Source organism: Odocoileus virginianus, chromosome 1, assembly GCF_023699985.2.
Source record: "Odocoileus virginianus isolate 20LAN1187 ecotype Illinois chromosome 1, Ovbor_1.2, whole genome shotgun sequence".
Taxonomy (NCBI): Eukaryota; Metazoa; Chordata; class Mammalia; order Artiodactyla; family Cervidae; genus Odocoileus; species Odocoileus virginianus.
The window spans coordinates 11,866,441-11,886,872 of NC_069674.1; the positions used below are offsets into that span (position 1 = coordinate 11,866,441).

Below are 20,432 nucleotides of genomic sequence, written 5' to 3' on the forward strand. Positions count from 1 at the left end.
CAGGTTGTGGGGGTTTAACTTTACAGCCGTGAGAGACAATGGATTTTTGCTCTTCAGCCAATTTTAAATCTTCATGTAATATCCTATTAGTACTGTCATAGTCTAGTGAGACAGCTGAATAATGATATTGGTAGTAAATCCTGATGTTAATCAGTGCAGTTTTGACCACTGGACCATCTATTCATTGAGGGTCTGCTTTGTGTTGAGCCCTATACTGGCTCAGAGGCTCTTCTCATCATCAGAATATGAAAGTAGCCCACGAGGCGAGCAGGTAAAAGAGGATAGGGTCAGTGATAGGTATGAAGCTGAGATTTAAGGGGTTAAACGCATTCATTCATTCATTCATTGAGTGTTCAATGGGTCTTTTACCCATCAGATGTCTCAACCTGCTTGCTCCTTGTCTTTCCAGCTCCAGGAGGCCTTTGGGTGGGAGCCGTTCATCCGTCTCTTCTCCGAGTACAGGAACCAGACCAACTTGCCCACAGACAACGTCGACAAGATGAATCTGTGGGTGAAAATGTTCTCCCACCAAGTGCAGAAGAATCTGGCTCCGTTCTTTGAGGCCTGGGCCTGGCCGATCCAGAAGGAAGTGGCAACCAGCCTGGCCTATCTGCCTGAATGGAAGGAAAATATAATGAAATTGTACCTCCTCACACAGATGTAAGGAGTGCCCAGCGAGGTGGCAGGTAGAGAGGTTTGGGGAGGTAGGCAGAGATGGGGATTCACTCCTCGACCTCTGTCTCTTAGTTCTAGCCTTGCCGTCTCAGCTCATTGCCCCTGGACCCTAGTAGCATCTCCGGGGGTGGGTTAAGAACATAAAGTGGAATCAGAAATCCTCAGGAGCATGGCCTTCCATTTATGAGCTCACTCCTCTGCTCATGGCTATCAGAGTCCCTCCTGACCCTGTGCTTGACCAGTGCTGAGAGATTTGGCCTCTGCTCCTGCGGGTCACTATCACAGGCTATAGGCATTCACCCTGAGGACTCCCTGGGGCTTGATTTTTTTCTATAATTTTCCCCCAAACCTGTCCATAGAACTCAATGGAAACACTAATTGATCATGACATTCAGACAGCTCCCTGAGAACTCATGTTTTGTGTCATGGGTAGTTTTCCAGAAGCTTTGAAAAGCCATCGAGCGCCATTTGAAGAGCCCGCCTAACAAGGGTTAGCTCTTGGGAAGTCGTTTTGTCTCTCAACTCCCGTTTCGTTGTGTGTGGGGTGAGGGTGAAGATCCCTGCCTCACGGGGTTGCAGTGAAGACCTAGGCTGGTAGTTCTGAGGAGCGTGGACACCAGGCATGCCCTGCGGGGTGCTTTTCTTCCGTGCTGGCCCGCCCTCTGCCCGCAGCCCAGGAGTTAAGGTCATCGTCTCTCACAGTTGACCCGCTGCACCCGAGTCCTGGGACTTTGACCAGTCAGTTATATGACTTTGGGCAAGCTCCTCAACTTCTCTGTAACTCAATTTCCTTTTTTACAAAGTGGGATCTATTTCATAGGACTATTGTGAGGATTAAATTTTAGTACCTCTGAAAGTGACAGTACCTGGCAGTTAGTAGGTGCTGAGACAATGCGAGCGGCCACTGTTCATATCGAATTAGCTCCCATCAGTTTAGACCAGGGCTGCACTTTGCGATGGCATGTTTACAATGCAGTGAATTAATCCTGTCCCACCCTGCCCTCTACGCAGACGAAAGGATTCTGGTACACTGCCCTGTGCTGTAAAGGCAGGCCTCTGTATTCACGATGGGGTTTTTCGAAGCTGCTTGGGGTTCGGTCTCCTTCAATTCCATCTCTCCGGTACAATCCCTTCTTTGATTAAGCGTGGAAATCACTTGAAAAGCCAGAACGAGACCATGAGGATGTTTGTGCTTAGCAAACAAGGAGCAGTGTTTGTGTTTCTGTAGTGACACAGATTCCTGTCACTGTTTACCAGACAAAGTCTGTGCACAAATAGAAATCTTTACTCTGGAACAAGATAACTGGATGTGGCTGACCCAGATTTTATTTAGTTAAGTGCATTCAGAGATTGTCTTAACTTTTCTTCCAATCTTTATGGAGAACCTCCAAATTCTTTGTAGTTTCAGGTAGAGCTGGGGCTCCAGGATAAAAGCTGTGTGCTTCCAGCCAGTTTTCCTTCCTATGTCTTTTGATTTAGTTGCTTTAAGACACTGTTTTATTTGCTTTATTAGGATTTGGGTGGAGGCATAGACAATAGAATTTGACGTAGACAGTATTTTTCTTTGGATTCTTTCATTGTGTCATTTCTCAATGCCAGAATTGTTTTCCCTTACTTCTCAAATATCTATCATGTAGGTTCTTCAAACACAGATGCTGAATATTCATTCAGCATTTAAAATAACTGCTGTTAAATAGTGGGTTGTTGTGTATGTGCCAAGGACAGGTGGCTTCATTTAATCCTCACAGTAATCTTATGGAATGGAAACTCACAGCTCCCATTTTACAAATGAGTGAACTGAACTTCATGGAGATTGAGTAAATTGCCTAAGCCTTTATTGCGAGTTAAGTGATAGATTTGGGATTTGAACCCAGGCATTCTGATTACAGAATGAGGGTTAATAACTACAGTGCTTTGAACAAGCAAATAAATGAGTAAATGAAGAAATGAAGCAGCAAATAGAAGGACCTTTATGTCCTTACTTGCCAGCACTTTGGGTGCCTGTACTTACCCCCCATCTAATTTTATCAGAACAGAGAGTCCTTTTTTTTTTTTTAAACCCCAAATGTGAGTCCAAGGGAAGACTGAGGTCGGCTCCCAATGGAGTGCTTCCCAGTGGACAGTGCTGGGACGATCCCTTTAGTATCAGCCCAGTCATCTGGGTTCTGGGGTCGTCGGGTTTCGGTCCTCCCTAGGGCACCATGAAAGTGTTGTGCTAGCTTATTGGATTTTCATCGACAGGCTATTGTGGGAAAGCATCTTGACTCCCAAGTGTCCCAGACCTTGCTATGTTCTCAGAAAGAAAATTAGGTGCTCAGTCATTTAGAATTATTTTTATGTTGATTCTTACCCTCTTTAATCCAGTCTCAGTGGTATAGCCCCGGGGACCTTTTACAAATGTCACATTGTCCATGTCACCGCCCCGTCTAAAAGCTTCTGGCGGGACTTTGAATTTAAGATGATGAACTGAACATGTAAGTTTACTTCCCTCCCTCCCCAGGCCCCACTGAAACTGAAGTCAAGAAACATAAAAGAGAATTGACTCATCTCAGCAAAGAAAACTGAAGGAATTTGGTTGTAAGTGAAGAAGATCTCAACACATTCCTGAAAGAGAGAAAGTGGAAGACACAATAATGAAAGAGTACAGCTCCTTGCAGGCAGAATATAAGCTGATCTGGACACAAAACCCCAAGAGACTTGGGTACCTGAAAAGTCTATTTACTAAAGAATTATGTCAGTTGTGAAATTGATTCCCCTCCCATTCTACCCTAACCCCTGTGCCCAGAACACAGGCAACCTACCATTGGTTTCAAGTCTGTTGTTATTATTCTGTTGGTGGTGTTTGTGTAAAGGAATCAGATAAACTGCTTGAGGAGAGGTAGGAGTCGGTGCCCCAAAGTAAATTTCTCTTTTATGGAAATAAACGAGCCCCTAGCCTATTAGCTAATTCTCTGCTGACAGCCAAGATCCTTACTCAAGTAACCAAGTGCTTTCACTCACAGAAAGACATCCTGCAGAAGCAGACAGACCACAGGGAGCCCAAGCAACTATATAAAAAACTCATATTGATTCTTCAGTGAAAATGGTCAGCTCAGAATTCCCAAGACATTGAGCCTTAGGGGGAGTGTTTGGGGAAGGGACCAGGAAAGCAGCATGGATTCAAGAGATTTGAAAAATATAACAAATTCTGGGGGAAACAGAGTTAGCATGGGAAAAATGACTTAAAATATCTGTATCTTTGGAGAGATGTGAGGTGCATCTGTAAGATTAAAAACAGGATGCTACAAAGAAAGGGAAAACCTTGAAAATAAGAACCCTTAAACTGAAATAAGGCTGCCAAAAATATTTAGTAGACAGACTCTAAGACAAGATTGAGGGAATCTTCCCAGATGTGGAGCAAAAAGAAATAGGAAATATAAAGGGCAGTGGGGAGAGATAGACAATCAGTATCTGTTAGGAGTTTCTAGAAGAGAACACAGAAAATGTTGTGAAGAAAAAGAAAAACAATTGAACAGAAATAACTTAAATTGCCAAATTGAGAAGACCCCCATACAACCTATATCTAGACACAATCTTGTGAAATTTTGGAATATTAAGGATGAAGCAAAGATATTAGAAGTGCCAAGAGAAAAGATAAAGTTAGATCATCAAGATTAGCTCAACTAAAAAGGGATAAGAAATAGATTGGGAGATTTTTCACCAGCAACACAATGATATAGGCCAATAGAGGAATGTCTTCACACATGGAAAATCTCTGTACCCAAAATTCCATAGCAAGTCGAATGAAGGAAATTTTCTGGCATGCAAGTTTTCAGAACATCTACCTTCTTTGCACTTGGAAAGGAAGTTCTCTCTCACCTGCTAAGGAAATTCTGCAGCAAAATGAAGATGAAAATCAGGAAAGAGGAAGAAATGGAAACCAGAAGACAGTGAACCTCACCCAAGATGTCACTCCAGAGTGACCACTATCCAACAGGAAGGCTCACTCCAGAGTGACCGTCATCCAGGAGACCCATTTCAGATGAGAGTACGTGGTCTCAGATTCTCTGATTCTATGCCATAGACATTATCCTTGAGAAGTTGGAATGTTTGAAAAATGGAGGAGATGCATTCTTTAATAAACACAAAGGAAAACAAAGCAAAAATATATCAAATTCAAGTCCAGTTATGAGATAATGATAACAAAAATTACTCACGGAATGTAAGAAGAGACTGGATTTGTCATTGGCGGTAGGTATATTTCATTTCAAGTGACATAGGAATCATGACATTGAATATGTTTGGAAGAAAATATCGTAGCTTCTACTTTGTTGTTGTTTAGTCGATAAGTCATGGCCAACTCTTTGTGACCCCATGGACTGTAGCCCACCAGGCCCCTCTGTCCATGGGATTTCCCAGGCAAGAATATTGGAGAGGATTTCCATTTCCTTCTCCAGGGGATCTTCCCAACCCTGGGATCAAACCCAGGTCTCCTCCTTTGGCAGGCGGATTCTTTACTGCTGAGCCGCCAACTCTCAGTAATCAGTATTTACAAAGCCAAAATAATGTAAATACTGTTTATTGGTATTCAGTGTTCTGATCAGCCTAATCTTTCTAATCAGGCCTAATCTTTTATCCAGAAATGAAACTGAAAGTAACCTATCTTATAAAAGGAAAAAGAAAGCAGAAAGAAGTTGAGAATTCATTGAGGGAAGAGTGGTGGAGAGAAGAGTAGAATTACTTGTCTGTTCAAATGGGGGTGAAAAGTCTACAGTTAATGGGACAAGGACTAAAGGATTAGTTACTGTTCAAAACTATAAATTAAACCAATAGAAGCATTAAAAGTGACATCTATCAAAAAATGGGGAAAGGATAGGCAGATGAAAGGTGGGAATAGTGTAAGTTAAATCCTTATCTTTTGTAATGGGGAATTATTAAAGATTGTCTAAAGTTAATAAGTCAAGAAATTATTGTTCAAACATATTATTTAATGTTAGGAAGTTAGTTAACAGAATATCTAAAAATAGAAATTGTTACATGCATCACCTCTAGGGTATGGGACTAGTATTAAAAGGGTGGAGTGGGAAACTGTGTTTTTCATTTTAAGTCCTTCTGTACTATTTAATTTTTTACCTTGTGCATGTATTACTCTGAGAAATTTTTAATAAACTCAAATAAAAATCCTTCCATGGCTACATATAGACTAAGATACAATCCAATCAAAACCCTTAAAATGGTTTATAAGGTCCTCAAGTACCTGGATCCACCCAAGGTGTCCAGGCTCATCATACCTGCCCATCACTCTCTAGTTCTAACCACACTAAATACGCTCCAACTGTTCAGACACACTTCCCCTTCCCTGTTTCTACAGGTGTTCCACAGAAAACAAAGTTTGTCTCTGACTCACCATGTGTCTGCTGATTAAGTTATCTGTTAAGTGAATGACTGTTCAACAGGGTGTTCATGAGAATCGCCAACAAGTGTTCTTTCCCAAGAAGGTACATGATGTTTGTCTCTTAATCTGGGAGCATTTCAAGACCATGATGTAAGCTTTCCTGAGCTATCATTTGATAGTTTTGATAAGTTTTAGTTGTATATGAGACCAGATTATATCAGGATTTCTATGCATCTGTCAGTCTCTTTGGCATGTTCTTTGCCTTGTTGCCTCAACATTACAATTGACTTTCACCTGTTTTTTCCCTGTTCAGTTCAGTTCAGTCACTCCCATAGACTGCAGCACGCCAGGCTTCCTTGTCCATCACCAACTCCCGGAGTTTACTCAAACTCAGTTCCATTGAGTCGGTGATACCATCTAACCATTTCATCTTCTTTCGTCCCCTTGTCCTCCCGCCTCCAATCTTTCCCAGCATCAGGGTCTTTTCAAATGAGTCAGCTCTTCGAATCAGGTGGCCAAAGTATTGGAGCTTTTAGCATCAGCATCAGTCCTTCCAATGAACACCCAGGACTGATCTCCTTTAGGATGGACTGGTTAGATCTCCTTGCATTCCAAGGGACTCTCAAGAGTCTTCTCCAACACCACAGTTCAAAAGCATTCAGCTTTCTTTATGGTCCAACTCTTATATCCATACGTGATGACTGGATCCCTGCAGTTGAGAGAAACAGTCAGCCATCCAGTGGACATCTTCGGGCTCCCAGGTTTCTGTCTACTGCTACGCCTAGCCTCTTGGTGGTCTTCCTTCTACATCATTTACTTTCTTCTACCGTCCACCTTCCGAGGCCAACTGGAGCACGCTAATGAGTACTGACCTTACTGCCAGTCTTCAGGAGCTGCATGTGTTGGAAATCCTTCTTATTCATATTTCCTCTTAATACTATCACTCTCTGATCTACCTAGTCCCTAAACCAATGTCCCCACCCAAGGTCACAACCTCTGTAATGTACATACTTAACATGCCAGTAAGTAATCAAATACTGCCATGAGTGCGTGCTGTCCCTTCAGTCGTGTCTGACTCTTTGCGACCCTGTGGACTATATAGCCCGCCAGGCTCCTCTGTCCACGGGATTCTCCAGGAAAGAATACTGGAGCGGGTTGCCATGCCCCCTCCAGGGAATCTCCTAGACCCAGGGATCAAATCTTACGTCTCCTGCCTTGGCAGATGGATTCTTTACCAGTACGCCACCTTGCAGACAAAAGTAACACCTTCAGGACTCGTTCACGCCTATGTTCTTTACTCCTCCAAAGGTTTTGGACCCCTGCTTGGCTTCCGTTTTGAAACATTTCTTTCACTGACCCACATGATTGGAGTCGGTCTTCCAAGTGCTGTTGAGAACGGGTAGGCTGATCCTCAACTTCTCAGACATCTAGCTACACAAACACAATTCCACTTCTAATTCCAGAGAGTTATAGAAATGTTACTTATTTGGATTCTTGTGATTTAAATGCCATAAAGAGAAGCATTTCTTTGAAAGGAAAGCTTAGGCAGTATAAGTTATTTCCAATGTTCTAGTGTCATGTTAGGTGGTTGGCTTCATAGGTCTCATTATATCAGAAATAAATAAATGAGTGCAATACAAATAAGGTATGCACTGACCAGTGATGACAGTGTCAGCAGCTAAGGATTGTGTTAATACAAGTATATACACCTGAGGGCTATCAGAAAGTTAATTCCATTCATCTGCACTATATAGGAACTCATATAATCATGTAAGAAATATGTTCTTGAAGGTATTAAACATTTCCTTGCATGAACTGCCTAAATTTGGACATAAGATGCACTTTCACAGATTGCCAAAATCATTTAGAATAATTTGAGAACTGAGACAGTGCTGACAGGGTGGGAAGGAAGGCAAAATGATCAAGGTTGCAGTATAAAAACATTCAAGTTAAGAAGAGGACCCACTTTACCCGATCCCTCTAGGTCTGTGGGAGGGGGGATCGGGATGGGGAATACATGTAACTCCATGGCTGATTCATGTCAATGTATGGCAAAACCCACTACAATATTGCAAAGTAATTAGCCTCCAACTAATAAAAATAAATGGAAAAAAAAAAGAGGACCCAAAGAAATATAGAGAAGACCCTCCTCTCCTCATCAACAATATAGCAGCCTGTACCTATGCCCACTCCTGTTATCTGTGAAGTCTCTGTGATTTAAACAGGAGTCAATATAAGCCCATATTAATTTCACAAGTAGACCAAAAGAGAATATGAAAACCTTTACAACTCTGAGTTCAGGCTGGCCACCTGTCAAGATTGCCAGCAAACTCCAGTTTCATTGCTTTAAATAAATATGCAGGAAGAAACTTGCCCTTGGAAATAGACCATGCTATAATTTGAATGCATGCATACTTAAGTCCCTCAATCTGAGCAACCCTATGGACTGTAGTCCTGTGGACTATAACCCACCAGGCTCCTCTGTCCATGGGATTTTCCAAGCAAGAATATCAGAGTGGGTAGCCATTTCCTCCCCTAGGAGATCTTCTCGATCAGGGATCGAATGTGAGTCTCCTGCATTGGCAGGCAGATTCTTTACCTTTGAGCCACCAGGGAAGCCCCATAATTTGAATAGAATTTATCCTACATGTTTCATAAATACTCTCAAGCTGATGACTTTGCCCTTTACTCAGAATACAACACAATTTTAATAAATACATTTGAACATTTTAATGTTAGGAGATACAACCACTTCTATTAGCCTGGGTCCTCCAAGAGGCAAAAGCCAGATAAGGTCAGGTATGCTGGAGGTTCATTAAGGCTTATTCATGGGAACACTTGTGAGAGAAAATAGAGAGGGAGCCAGAGGAGAAGGAAGGGCCATCAGACTGTGATGTCATTGCAACCTCAGTGAAGTAGAGAGTGAAAGAAGGAATGACTTACATTGCAGTGCAGGTCTCAGAAAGTTTTGTCAAGGCCTCTGGAGAGTCCTTGAGCGAAAGTCACCACCAAATAATACCCCACGCCTCCTCAATGTGCACACTCAGCTGCTAAGTTGTATCAGGCAGGTTTTTTACCCTGAGCCACCTGGGAAGCCCCCCTCCTTAGTATCCCCACCATAATTAAATCACTGGCCAGCAGAAGCTCCTGGGCAGTGTGACCTTGGCGCCGAGGATTCTGGAACACATCAGCTGGGGCCGTCTGTCAACTGCATACCCGCTCCCTGCAGTTGGAGAGCTGAGCCATGCGTTTTTATGGCCATCAAAGCACTTGTTCTTAAAACAGCCGTAGACACCTGTTCTGGCTCATTTCATTGACTTGATTAACCTTCCCAGTGACTCATGCCAGTAAATGCACATAGGTGGATTCATCCATCTTTCTTCCTAAATTAGAGTATGCCTAATCCTTTCCAAATCCTTGAGGCCCTGCAGGGAAAGAATACATGGGACCACATTAAGTTTAACTCATAACCGAAAATAATCGAAGCAGGAGGCCAGTGACTATTAATGCTAGCCCATAGTTGGAAAGTACGTGTTCAGTTCAGTTCAGTCACTCAGTCGTGTCCGACTCTGCGACCCCGTGAACCGCAGCACTCCAGGCCTCCCTGTCCATCACCAACTCCTAGAGTTTACCCAAACCCATGTCCATTGAGTTGGTGATGCCATCCAAACATTTCATCCTCTGTCATCCCCTTCTCCTCCTGCCCTCAATCTTTCCCAGCATCAGGGTCTTTTCAAATGAGTCAGCTATTCATATCAGGTGGCCAAAGTATTGGAGTTTCAGCTTCAGCATCAGTCCTTCCAATGAACACCCAGGACTGATTTCCTTTAGGATGGACTGGTTGGATCTACTTGCAGTTCAGGGACGCTCAAGAGTCTTCTCCAACACCACAGTCCAAAAGCATCAATTTTTTGGCACTCAGCTTACTTTATAATCCAACTCTCACATCCACACATGACTACTGGAAAAACCATAGCCTTGACTAGATGGACCTCTGTTGACAAAGTAATGTCTCTGCTTTTTAATATGCTGTCTAGGTTGGTCATAACTTTCCTTCCAAGGAGTAAGCGTCTTTTAATTTCATGGCTGCAATCACCATCTGAAGTGATTTTAGAGTCCCCAAAAATAAAGTCAGCCACGGTTTCCACTGTTTCCCCATCTATTTGCCATGAAGTGATGGGACCAGATGCCATGATCTTTGTTTTCTGGATGTTGAGCTTTAAGCCAACTTTTTCACTCTCCTCTTTCACTTTCATCAAGAGACTCTTTAGTTCTTCTTCACTTTCTGCCATAAGGGTGGTGTCATCTGCATATCTGAGGTTATTGATATTTCTCCCAGCAATCTTGATTCCAGCTTGTGCTTCCTCCAGTCCAGCGTTTCTCATGATGTACTCTGCATATAAGTTAAATAAGCAGGGTGACAATATACAGCCTTGACGTACTCCTTTTCCTATTTGGAACCAGTCTGTTGTTCCATGTCCAGTTCTAACTGTTGCTTCCTCACCTGCATACAGGTTCATGTGGGAAACTGGAATTACTGCAGATATTTTTTTCCTCCATTTGACAGAAATGGACTGACATGCCACTAGTAATAATGACAATGCTGACTTGTGTATGATTATTGCATATGCTAGACAATGAAGTATTATATTATTTATAACCCACAAATGACACAATTGACAAAAAAGTCATTGCGGCGCAAAGGGTATGTATTAGCATGCTTAGCTTAATTCATATCTAACCTTGGAACTGAAACTAGCTTCATACCCCCCTGAATCTCGTAGGGCAGAGGTGGATTATCTGAATAAAATTGGAATTGGGTTAGAAAGGACAAGGGAGGTGGGGCAGCAAATAGACGTTGAGGAGGAAACCTCAGTGTTTCCTACATGACATTTCTTAAAAACCTTTTCCTGCAAACTGGAGACTACAATCCAAACTCATTATCATACCAGCCAAAATCACTTAAAACCTAGCCCTGCTCTGTAGAGCTACCACTATGGATATGTCTTGTTAACAAGCTTCCCTCACAATGAACATCTTCTCTTTCTCAGACTAAGCCTTCCACACTCACGCCTTCATGCTGTGGATTATGACAGCTTCACATTGCAATGCACATTTTTCCAAAGCTAAGTTTTAGTGTTACCTCTGCAAGTTCTTTTCTGATACCCGGATTAGAAATAATTGCTTATTCTTTCTGTTCCCTTGCACTTAATTTGCAGCCAACTCAGCACCTAGATAAATCCATATGATACTATAGTTTCCTGTCTTCTCCCCTCCCTAGACTTACTGACGACAGTATCATCTCCATCTCCTAGAGTGTGTCACAAACTATGTACCAAGTGAGAATATTCTGACTTTCATAGGCCAGTTTCTGTGTTCTCCTGGGTGGGAGGAAAGGCCTGAGGGTCCTCACCTTCACATGACTTAGTTGGACCCATGCTGGTCACCATCTTTCATTTCCCAGTTTTTTAAATGGACCCTTATGTTCTTCTTCGTTTCCATTCTTCAGGCAACCTTGCTCGGGAATGGTAGATACACTGGTGATGGTGGGGCTGCTTCTGCTTTCTGACCCTAGAAAACCACCTTTGTTTGAAACCCTTCTGTTAGATCAACACCAAAATATTCTCATTAGTCCTTAAGAAAAATACGGCAAAAATATTAATAAGTATAGTACTTCACCATAAAGACTGAGATTGCTATAAGTAGAAATTAGTTAAAACTTAAGAGAACAAACTCACAAAAGAGACCTTGAACTCAGCACTGACATGAAACTTGCCTGACCACCCTCAGCGTCCATTTCCCACTTGGCTTCCCAAAGCTTAGTTGCTTCCTGGTATGAGATCAAGAACTCAACTAAGCCCACTTTACATCTGGTTTCCCCTCTGAAGTATTCAGAAATTCCCATCTGTCTTATCTCATTGTCTTCCTGGTATAGGCTTCTGCATGTTCTTTCTTTCTGAAACCCGATTGCATTTGGTTCTCTGCCAAATAGGTTTATACTAGTGACAAAAGACTTATTTACTCACTAATTCAACAGACATTTCTTGAACATTCACTATATATGTGTTTATTCAACATACACTTATGTATTCATTAAGATACTACATGCCAGAAATGAAGCAGACTCAATGGTGGGCAAAAAGGAGACAGACTTTACACTCAGAGCATACAAACCTATGAGAAAGAATAATGTAAATGAAATGATTATACAAATGGATGTAAAATTACAACCTGGATAAGATCTAAGAAGCACAGGTATTTAGTATAGGTGTATCAGGAGTAGGATTTAGTAGAGTCTGGAGATTAGGAAAGTCTTTTCTAAGGAAGTGATGACCAAACTAAGATAAGAAAAGAAGAGTCATTTTCTACAAGAAGGAGACTGCACTTTGGTAGGAGGGAATTTTGCACACTCAGTTCAATCGCTCAGTCGTGTCCGACTCTTCGTGACCCCATGGACTGTAGCCTGCCAGGCTCCTCTGCCCATGGGATTCTCCAGGCAAGAATACTAGAGTGGGTAGCCATTCCCTTACTCAGCCATAAAGTAGAATGAAATCTTGTCACTTTCAACAACATGGATGGACCTAGAGGGTATTATACTAACTAAAATAAAGTAGACAAGAAAGGCAAATATTGTATGATTTCACTTACATGAGAAATTTAAAAAACAAAACAAATAAACAAATATAACCAAAAAAGAGTCATAGATACAGAGAACAAACAAGTGGTTGCCAGAGGGGAGAGGGGTGTATGTGGGGGAATAGGTGAGGGATATTGAGAGATACAAACTTTTAGTTACAAAATAAATGAGTCACAGGTATGAAATGTACAGCATGAGGAATATAGTCAATAATTATGTAATATCTTTGTACAGTAACAGATGACAACTAGATTTATCAAGGTGATTATTTTAAATGTAGGCGTATGTGCGTGATAAGTGGCTTCAGTCATGTCCAACTCTTTGCAGCCCTGTGGACTGTATCCCACCCAGCTCCTCTGTCCATGGAATTCTCCACACAAGAGTTCTGGAGTGGGTTACCATGCCCTCCGCCAGATGATCTTCCTGACCCAGGGATCAAACCCACATCTCTTTAGTCTCCTGCATTGGCAGGTGGGTTCTTTAAGGCTAGCACCACCTGGGAAGCTAGGTGGCAAGCTCCCCCACTAAACACTCTAGTTTTTCTTCAAACCACTATGTTATATAACAGAAAACTACCATAATATTATAGATCACTTATACTTCAAAAACAAACTCATAGAAAAAGAGATCAGATTTGTGGTTACCAGAGGCCAGGTATGAGAAGAGGGCAAATTGGATGAAGGCAGTCACAAGGTACAAATTTCTAGTTATAACACAAGTAAGTTCTAGAGATATAATGTACAATATGATAAAGATAATAAACATGCTATACCTTATACATGAAGGTTGTTCATAGAGTAAATCCTAACCGTTCTCATCACACAGAAAAAATTTTTTTCTATTTCTTTAATTTTGCATCTATATGAAATGATGAGATGATTTAGTGAATTTACTGTGGTAATCATTTGATGACATATATAAATCAAATCATTATGCTGTACACCCTAAACTTACATACCGCTGTATGTCAGTTATATCTCAATAAAAGCAAAAGAAAAATAAAAACTATATTTAAAAAAAGAACCACAGTAGATAAAGGGTATGCTCCATTCCCAAACACCCTAGAGGTAATCACGGTTATCAAGTTCTTCACACACACACACACACACACACACACACACACACACACACACACACCCCGAAGAAGCAACAGCTGCGTTATCTATATAAAATCTTTTTCTAATAACATATGAACAAGATAATATTACACACACTAACCAACACATTTTATTTTTTTAAGTTTCTTTTATGAGGACCATTTTTAAAGTCTTTTATTGAATTTGTTACTTCTGTCATATGTTTTGGGTTTTTTGACTGTGAGTCATGAGAGGTCTTAGTTCCCCAACCAGGAATGGAACTCCCACCCCCTATATTGGAAAGTGGAGTCTGAACCACTGGATCGCCAGGCAAGTCCCATAACCAAAATATTTTAAACATTAAGCTTTTCTGCTGGGGTCCAGCCTCAGCAGGATCCAGGGGTACCCTCAGGATGAACGGTGTCAGCGAGAAAGAGAGAGGGAGAGAGACCAGACTGGGGGTGTGTAGTAGAGTCTGGCCAATCTTTTTTTTTTTTTACAGTAGCTCCTTTCATCCTGGATAATCTTATAGGATACCGCCATCCTTTGGGGACATATTGATTAAAGTTCTAAGTTGATTCTGTTTGGAGAGAGATCGGGGAAGGCCTTCTACCTGTGTCACAGAAATTAGGGAGTAGTCTAATACAGCAAGCATCAGAAAGACAGAGATCATCTTTAAGGTGAGCGCTGGGGCAGCTTTTCGAAATCCCTGAAGTCCTGATCTGCCTTGCTTGTCAGGTCTTCTCCTCACCACCTTGTCATGGGTGGGATCTCATGTGCTGACTCCCAGCATCTCCCCCTTTTTTTTTTTTAAGACAGCCAGATGGATCTCAGTCGTGAGCTTCTGAGTGTTCTGCCGGAGAGTTCTGACAATACAAGGAAGGATTATAATGAGAAGTAGGATTTGGGCTGCCACAGTAGCGAAACTGAGGATAGTTGATAGGATATTTTTTCCAGTAATAAAGTTAGAAAAGGTATGAAAAAAATCATTAGCAGCCCCTGCAGCAGTAAAGTCCAGACGGGAATATTCTAAGGTGTTTATCTGACCGTGAAGCTTTCCAAGATCTAAACTAATGCTGGAGCTATTCCATACACCTGAAATATTATTTTTAATCTTTTCCCAATTATAATCTCTATCATTTGCTTTTAGGGGTGTTACACAATCCACTGATAGTCGGCGTGACAGGATAATGCTAACTTTACTTTTAAGGCCTGTAATTCAGTTCCAATATGCATGACCGCTTCTTCTAGGGCGTCTACTTTTAATTCTAATTTCCTATCTATAATCTCTCGCGTAGCTAGAGCTAAAGAAACATTTTTTGACATATTGAGCAGTATGTACCTGTTGAGTCAATGATATCGCTGCCACAGTGACAGGTAATTGCAGTTATTAAAGCTGAAATCCCTAAGATAAGTAGTCCTACAAACCGTCGGGATCACATTAAATCTTGCAGTTGTTGCAGAACCGCTAGACCGTAATTGTCGTACCAATAGGTATTCACTGCGACGGGCACCATAAGGTAAGGTGGGCGTCGCAGCACCACAAAGGAACAAATATTACATTGAGAGGTTAGGCAGGACGAGAGCATGCATTGTTCACAGTAGACTGTATTAGGTCCACCTGAATAGTTCATCTGTATATGAAGCTTTTTAGAGTTATAGTGAACAAAAAAACGTAAGGGGAGGGTAAACAAGCCAGCACAGAATCGGTGGAATCGTTCTCTGGCCGAGATAGAGTAACAAGGGAGATGTCAGCGAGGGCTCTCCGAATTTCCGGTTGCCAAATGGTTTTGCCCTTAGTTGTATAAGACAACATTGGGGGGGGGGGGGGGGTGGGGGTGGGGGGGACAAATTGTTTATGATGCCATCTGCTGGCTGCCAGCGGCCAAGGGACGGAATCATCTTTCCAATTGCTAAACCTATTGACATAGTCAGGAACAGATCCTGGATCCTGACTTGGGTTTGGATTGCTCCAGTCTTGTACCAAATAGTTTCCGCCTCCCGGCATTCTATAATCTATTTTTGAATTATAAGTACAGGATTTCCATACCGGGTATCCAAGGCGGTTGTCTGTAGTTTTCCATATGACGTCTGAAGGAGCAACATCAACACAATTGGGATATTTTGATGGAGCGTTGAGGAACAAGGATTTACAGGGGTCAAGGACCCTGGGCATACGGGCCTGTAATATCCACACCAGCCGATCTCCTGTTTTATCTGAAAATTTTGATGTTGGAGAATCTGTCAAAATTGCTTTCTGGAGGGGAGGGAGTGATAAGATTTCTTGGGAAGTTAAGGCAAAGGGGAAGATCATCTGTTAATCCCCTAAAAGTACAGTTAATATTAATGGGATAGGGATCTTTATCATAGGAAGTGTAGGATCCTCCCAAGAGATGAGGCTGGCTTGTGTTGACCCGTATAGGGTCATTGTTCCAAGTAACTACTTGGAAGGTGGGGGGTCAGGGAAATATGCCCAGTATTTTTCTGATGTAGAAGAGATGGCATTTACCTGGCAAGAAAGTGAAGCAAGCATAGCTATAAAAACCTTTTAGGGGAGGCTGAGAGATCCCTGTAGAGAAGCTATTTGCTTGATGGCAAAGAGACTTAATTTGTCCCCATGTGGGTATGGAGGCATGTTGAGTTGCCTGCGCAGGATGTCTTGGCTGCAGGTCATGAGGCATCTGATCTTCATCCAAAGATAGATCACTGAGATAAGCTTTAGAAACAAACGTAGAGTGTTTTTTTTAAATAACTTAATTAAATCTGTTAGCAATATAACATAACAAGGAACTATCTCAGAAGTGAGTCTTAGTAAACACTAAACCTTAAATAACAAAACTAGAAACTTAGTTTAGCAATTAACAAAACTTAATATTCAGTGATTTTTTTTTTTTTTATACATTAACCCTGTAGCCAGGGAAGGCTTTAACCCATCAAATAAAAATGAGATTTGTCAGGGAGCTGGGAAAAGCCAAGTGGCCATCTTGGATTTTCCATAGCCCTGACTCTTTGATTTTCAGTTATTGTTCACCCATTTTTAAGTTTTCGATTTAGGGGTAGACGGTTGCCATGTTTTAAGACATTAGGATAGCACAAGTCTAACAGTGAGAGGTTATTTTTTGTAGAAGCAAAATGAGCTTTTACACATACCATGATCTTAAATAGCACTTATTTACTTTACTAAAGTAACAAGATTTTGAAAACAAATATAAATCACTTAAAGGCAAAGAACTTTATAATCTGTTATTGAAAGATTTACTTTAAGAAAACCTTGTTTTCTTAACATAGAGAGTAGACTAAATTCTAGTCTGTTACCAATTTACCAGATAGCAAACAATCGAAATTTATCAGTTAATCTTAGAAAAGTCTTTTTTATAAATCTTGAAGAACTAGCAGTATTTTTTTAAAGGCATAAGTGTGAAACCATATAAGGCATGTTTTAATTAAAATCTAATTAAATTGTACTTAACAAAGTAGCCTGGTCATTGCTGTGACTTGTAACACTTTAACATGACAACTAAAAATTATAACTGACAACATTTTACCAGGACATATCAGATTTTTATGAATTTCACATATTTTCTAGGATATCTATATAAGTAACATCAACCATACAATATAACCTGAGAAGATTTATCACTCCTCCAACAATATTTCCCATGCAATTTAACATGTCAAATGAACTCAGGTAGTTTAATAGTTCTTTGGGATGTCTTAGGGGCCCTCTGAAGCATCCCAAAGTCAGCTAGAAGTCAAGCTATTTAGGCAGTTTTGTCAATAAATATCAAAAGGGTTTATAGTACTCTGTCAGGTAGAATCATATAGATCACTGTGAAATAATATATTTACTTAGCCAAAGTAAAAAAGAATATTTTAAAGGTAAACATAGAACAGATCACTTCAGAGGTAAAGAAACTTAAAATCCATTATCAAAGGCAGTTCAACATCTCAAGAAAACTTTTATTTATACACAAAACTCTTTCCTTGGGGTCTAGTTTCTATAAAACCTTTTTATCACTTTCTGTACCCATTACTTTGTTCTCTCATCCTGAAACAGCCACCTGTAAGTCAGACATACTTACTTTTTTTTTAATATAAAATAAAACTTCAATCCTCATACCTTCTTTACTGAACACACACATCTTACTTTCCTTAAGCAACCAAGAATTGACCTTTATATTATCAATCTACAGATTGGTGAACATAAATACCAGTGCCAATTTTTTAAAACATTTTAGCAAATATCTCAGGATGGCATCCAACATTATTCATTAATAGTCCAAAATCTCTAGTTTCTCTGTAAGAGGAAATTAGTGGTTCAGTAATGAATGTTTCAGAATCTTATTATTATTATTTTTTAAATGATCTAGCTATTCAATAAATCAGTCACTTAATTTAGCACAACCCTAGAAATTCAGGTTACCACAATCTAAAGGGACTGCTTTAGAGAGACATTTCTAAAGTATGATGATTTTTAATAGTTTATCCAAAAGTTCCTATCTCATTTACATTTTGTTTGAAGTTTCTATACTTGAGGTACTTTCCTTGCTGACAAACTTGTAACAGATGTTACAATATAACAATATTTAATTTATAATAAACCTAGGCAGAATGAAAATATTTTACTTGATGTTAATTATTCTAAGACATGTCTATATTATATAGGTGAATGAAAAATATTAATATCAGGTACTTAATACTGAATATCTTCCAGTTTACCTGAACCTGAAATTTATTGTTTAATTTAGAATTATTTGATTTGTAAGCGCTTACCTTTTTTTTAAAAAGCCGATTAATTAGACCTCTTTTACAAATTAACCTAAAAAATATTACCCAGAGACAAAGACATACCAAGACATATTTAGACAGACACAGTGCAATATCTAGCTTCATTTTTAAAGTTTGGTCTAGATATTACAATATAAAATTTACTAGTTGACAAAAAAGTTGAAATAAATAAAAATTTTTAAAGGCTTTTTCCCTTTTCCCTCAGTCTCAGGAGTTAGAGATGGTCTAGATAAGTGTTCCTGAGATCCCTGGCTGGTCTCAAAGGCACAGGGAAAGAAAATGAAGTTCTAACAAAAAGCAAAATGGCCATCAAAAATCACAACACAGAAGACAGAGTTAAAACACACACATATAAACCTGGCAGCCCTCATCAGACACTCCCTTAAATACAAGAATAGAGTCTCTCAGAAAACCTTCTCTAGAGACATAGAACTTCAGATGTCTTCAAAGATTTTAAGAGGAGGAAAGGAAAAGAAGAAGGAGGAGGAGGCAGGAAAGGAGGGCAAAAGGGGTGGCCTTACAACGTCTCCTGCCACCTGCAGACACACAGGCGTTACGGGACTTTCCCCTGGGCTTCCAGAGAAGGGAGGACTGGAACCCGGCCATGCCGGAATTCGAGTTCTCTGCCAAGAGGAGGTGATCAGTCACCAATCCTCAGCTCAAGCTGAGGCCCTTCGACCAAATTCCTGCGTCCAGGACCCAGGGACTAGAAAAACGGGAAGGATAGGAAGGGCTAAGGAGAGGAAAGAGAGAGGGAAGGGGAGAGAGGTCAATAAAGTCTCTTGTTCCTTACTAGTCGGGGCACTCTGGCCAGTTGTCTGTGTCAGGAGGAGACCAGGGACAAAAGGGTCCCAGTTGCGGCCGCTGGGCCTGGTCCATTGGCAGGCAAGCTGGCCTCTGAGTACCCCGAGTGGTCAGGATGTCAGTCTCAGCGGAGAAGAGTCCCCACCAGTTGCAGGAAGGGGGACCCCTTCCAGGGCCCGTAACTGGGCTCTTATAAATGACTGTCCGAGGAGACACATGTGCTGACAGAGCAAGAGATCTCACTGGAAAGAGCACCCGGGTGGAGGGCAGGAGGGGAAGGGAGCCCAGGAGAACTGCTCTCTTCTGGAAAACAAGGACATTGCTCCTGTACAAATGTGAAAAATGATTGAACACCAGCCTTTTTTACTTTAATACTTCTTTTATTTAATAGCTGCAATATAACCCCAATAAAAAGCTGTCTTTCCTTTAACTCAGTTACCCATTTTTGTTACTAATTAAAAGAAGAAAAAGGAGAGGATCATAATCTTAGAAAAGAAGGAACCTTAAACCTACCCACCTTCCTTACCCTACCTTTCTTATGCAGGGGGGCCTGTAGCGCCCTAGTGGGGTCCTAAAGAAGAAACCTGAAGCCTACCCACTTTCCTCACCCTACCTATCTTATGCAGGGGGGCCTGCAGCGCCCTAGTGGGGTCCTAGCCGTCCCGAAGACTGAACAATGGTGGGGGATTACCTTCGGGTTCCCTGTTCGTGACTCCACGTGTTGGGGTCCAGCCTCAGCAAGAGCTAGGGGTACCCTCAGGATGAACGGCGTCGGCGAGAAATAGAGAGAGAAAGGGAGAGAGAGAGACCAGACTGGGGGTGTGTAGTAGAGTCTGGCAAATCTTTATTTTTTTACCGTAGCTTTTATATTCTAAGTTAGTACATTTTTTAAAGGGAAGATAGTTTAATATTACATCAGCTTATCCTTCATGAAACCAGGGTGTTTTCTGCAACTTCTTTGTGAGAGTCTTATACATTTTCTTCTGGCCTTGGGGCCTATTGACATTTTATGACCTAGGTGAATGCAAAGCTGTTTTCTGTAATCTATTCTTTAATGAACACAAAGGTCAGTCCTTTT

The 20,432-nt window shown here is 41.0% G+C and overlaps 1 protein-coding gene across 5 annotated transcripts in view; it reads left to right on the plus strand.

Moving 5' to 3' along the window:
* The window catches only part of TCAF1 (TRPM8 channel associated factor 1), a 47,001-nt gene extending 41,163 nt beyond the window's left edge, over positions 1–5,838 (plus strand). For 3 of the 5 annotated variants that reach the window (XM_020871012.2, XM_070461672.1, XM_020871011.2), the window contains exons 8-9: positions 410–660; positions 3,176–5,838. In XM_020871012.2, the coding sequence (XP_020726671.2) occupies positions 410–660; positions 3,176–3,185 (261 nt within the window). In that variant the 3' untranslated portion in view covers positions 3,186–5,838. Of the gene's footprint in view, positions 1–409; positions 705–3,175 lie in introns of all 5 variants that reach the window. The other 2 variants (XM_070461755.1, XM_070461722.1) reach the window with 2 other exon arrangements.
* The last annotated feature ends 14,594 nt before the right edge of the window (positions 5,839–20,432 follow it).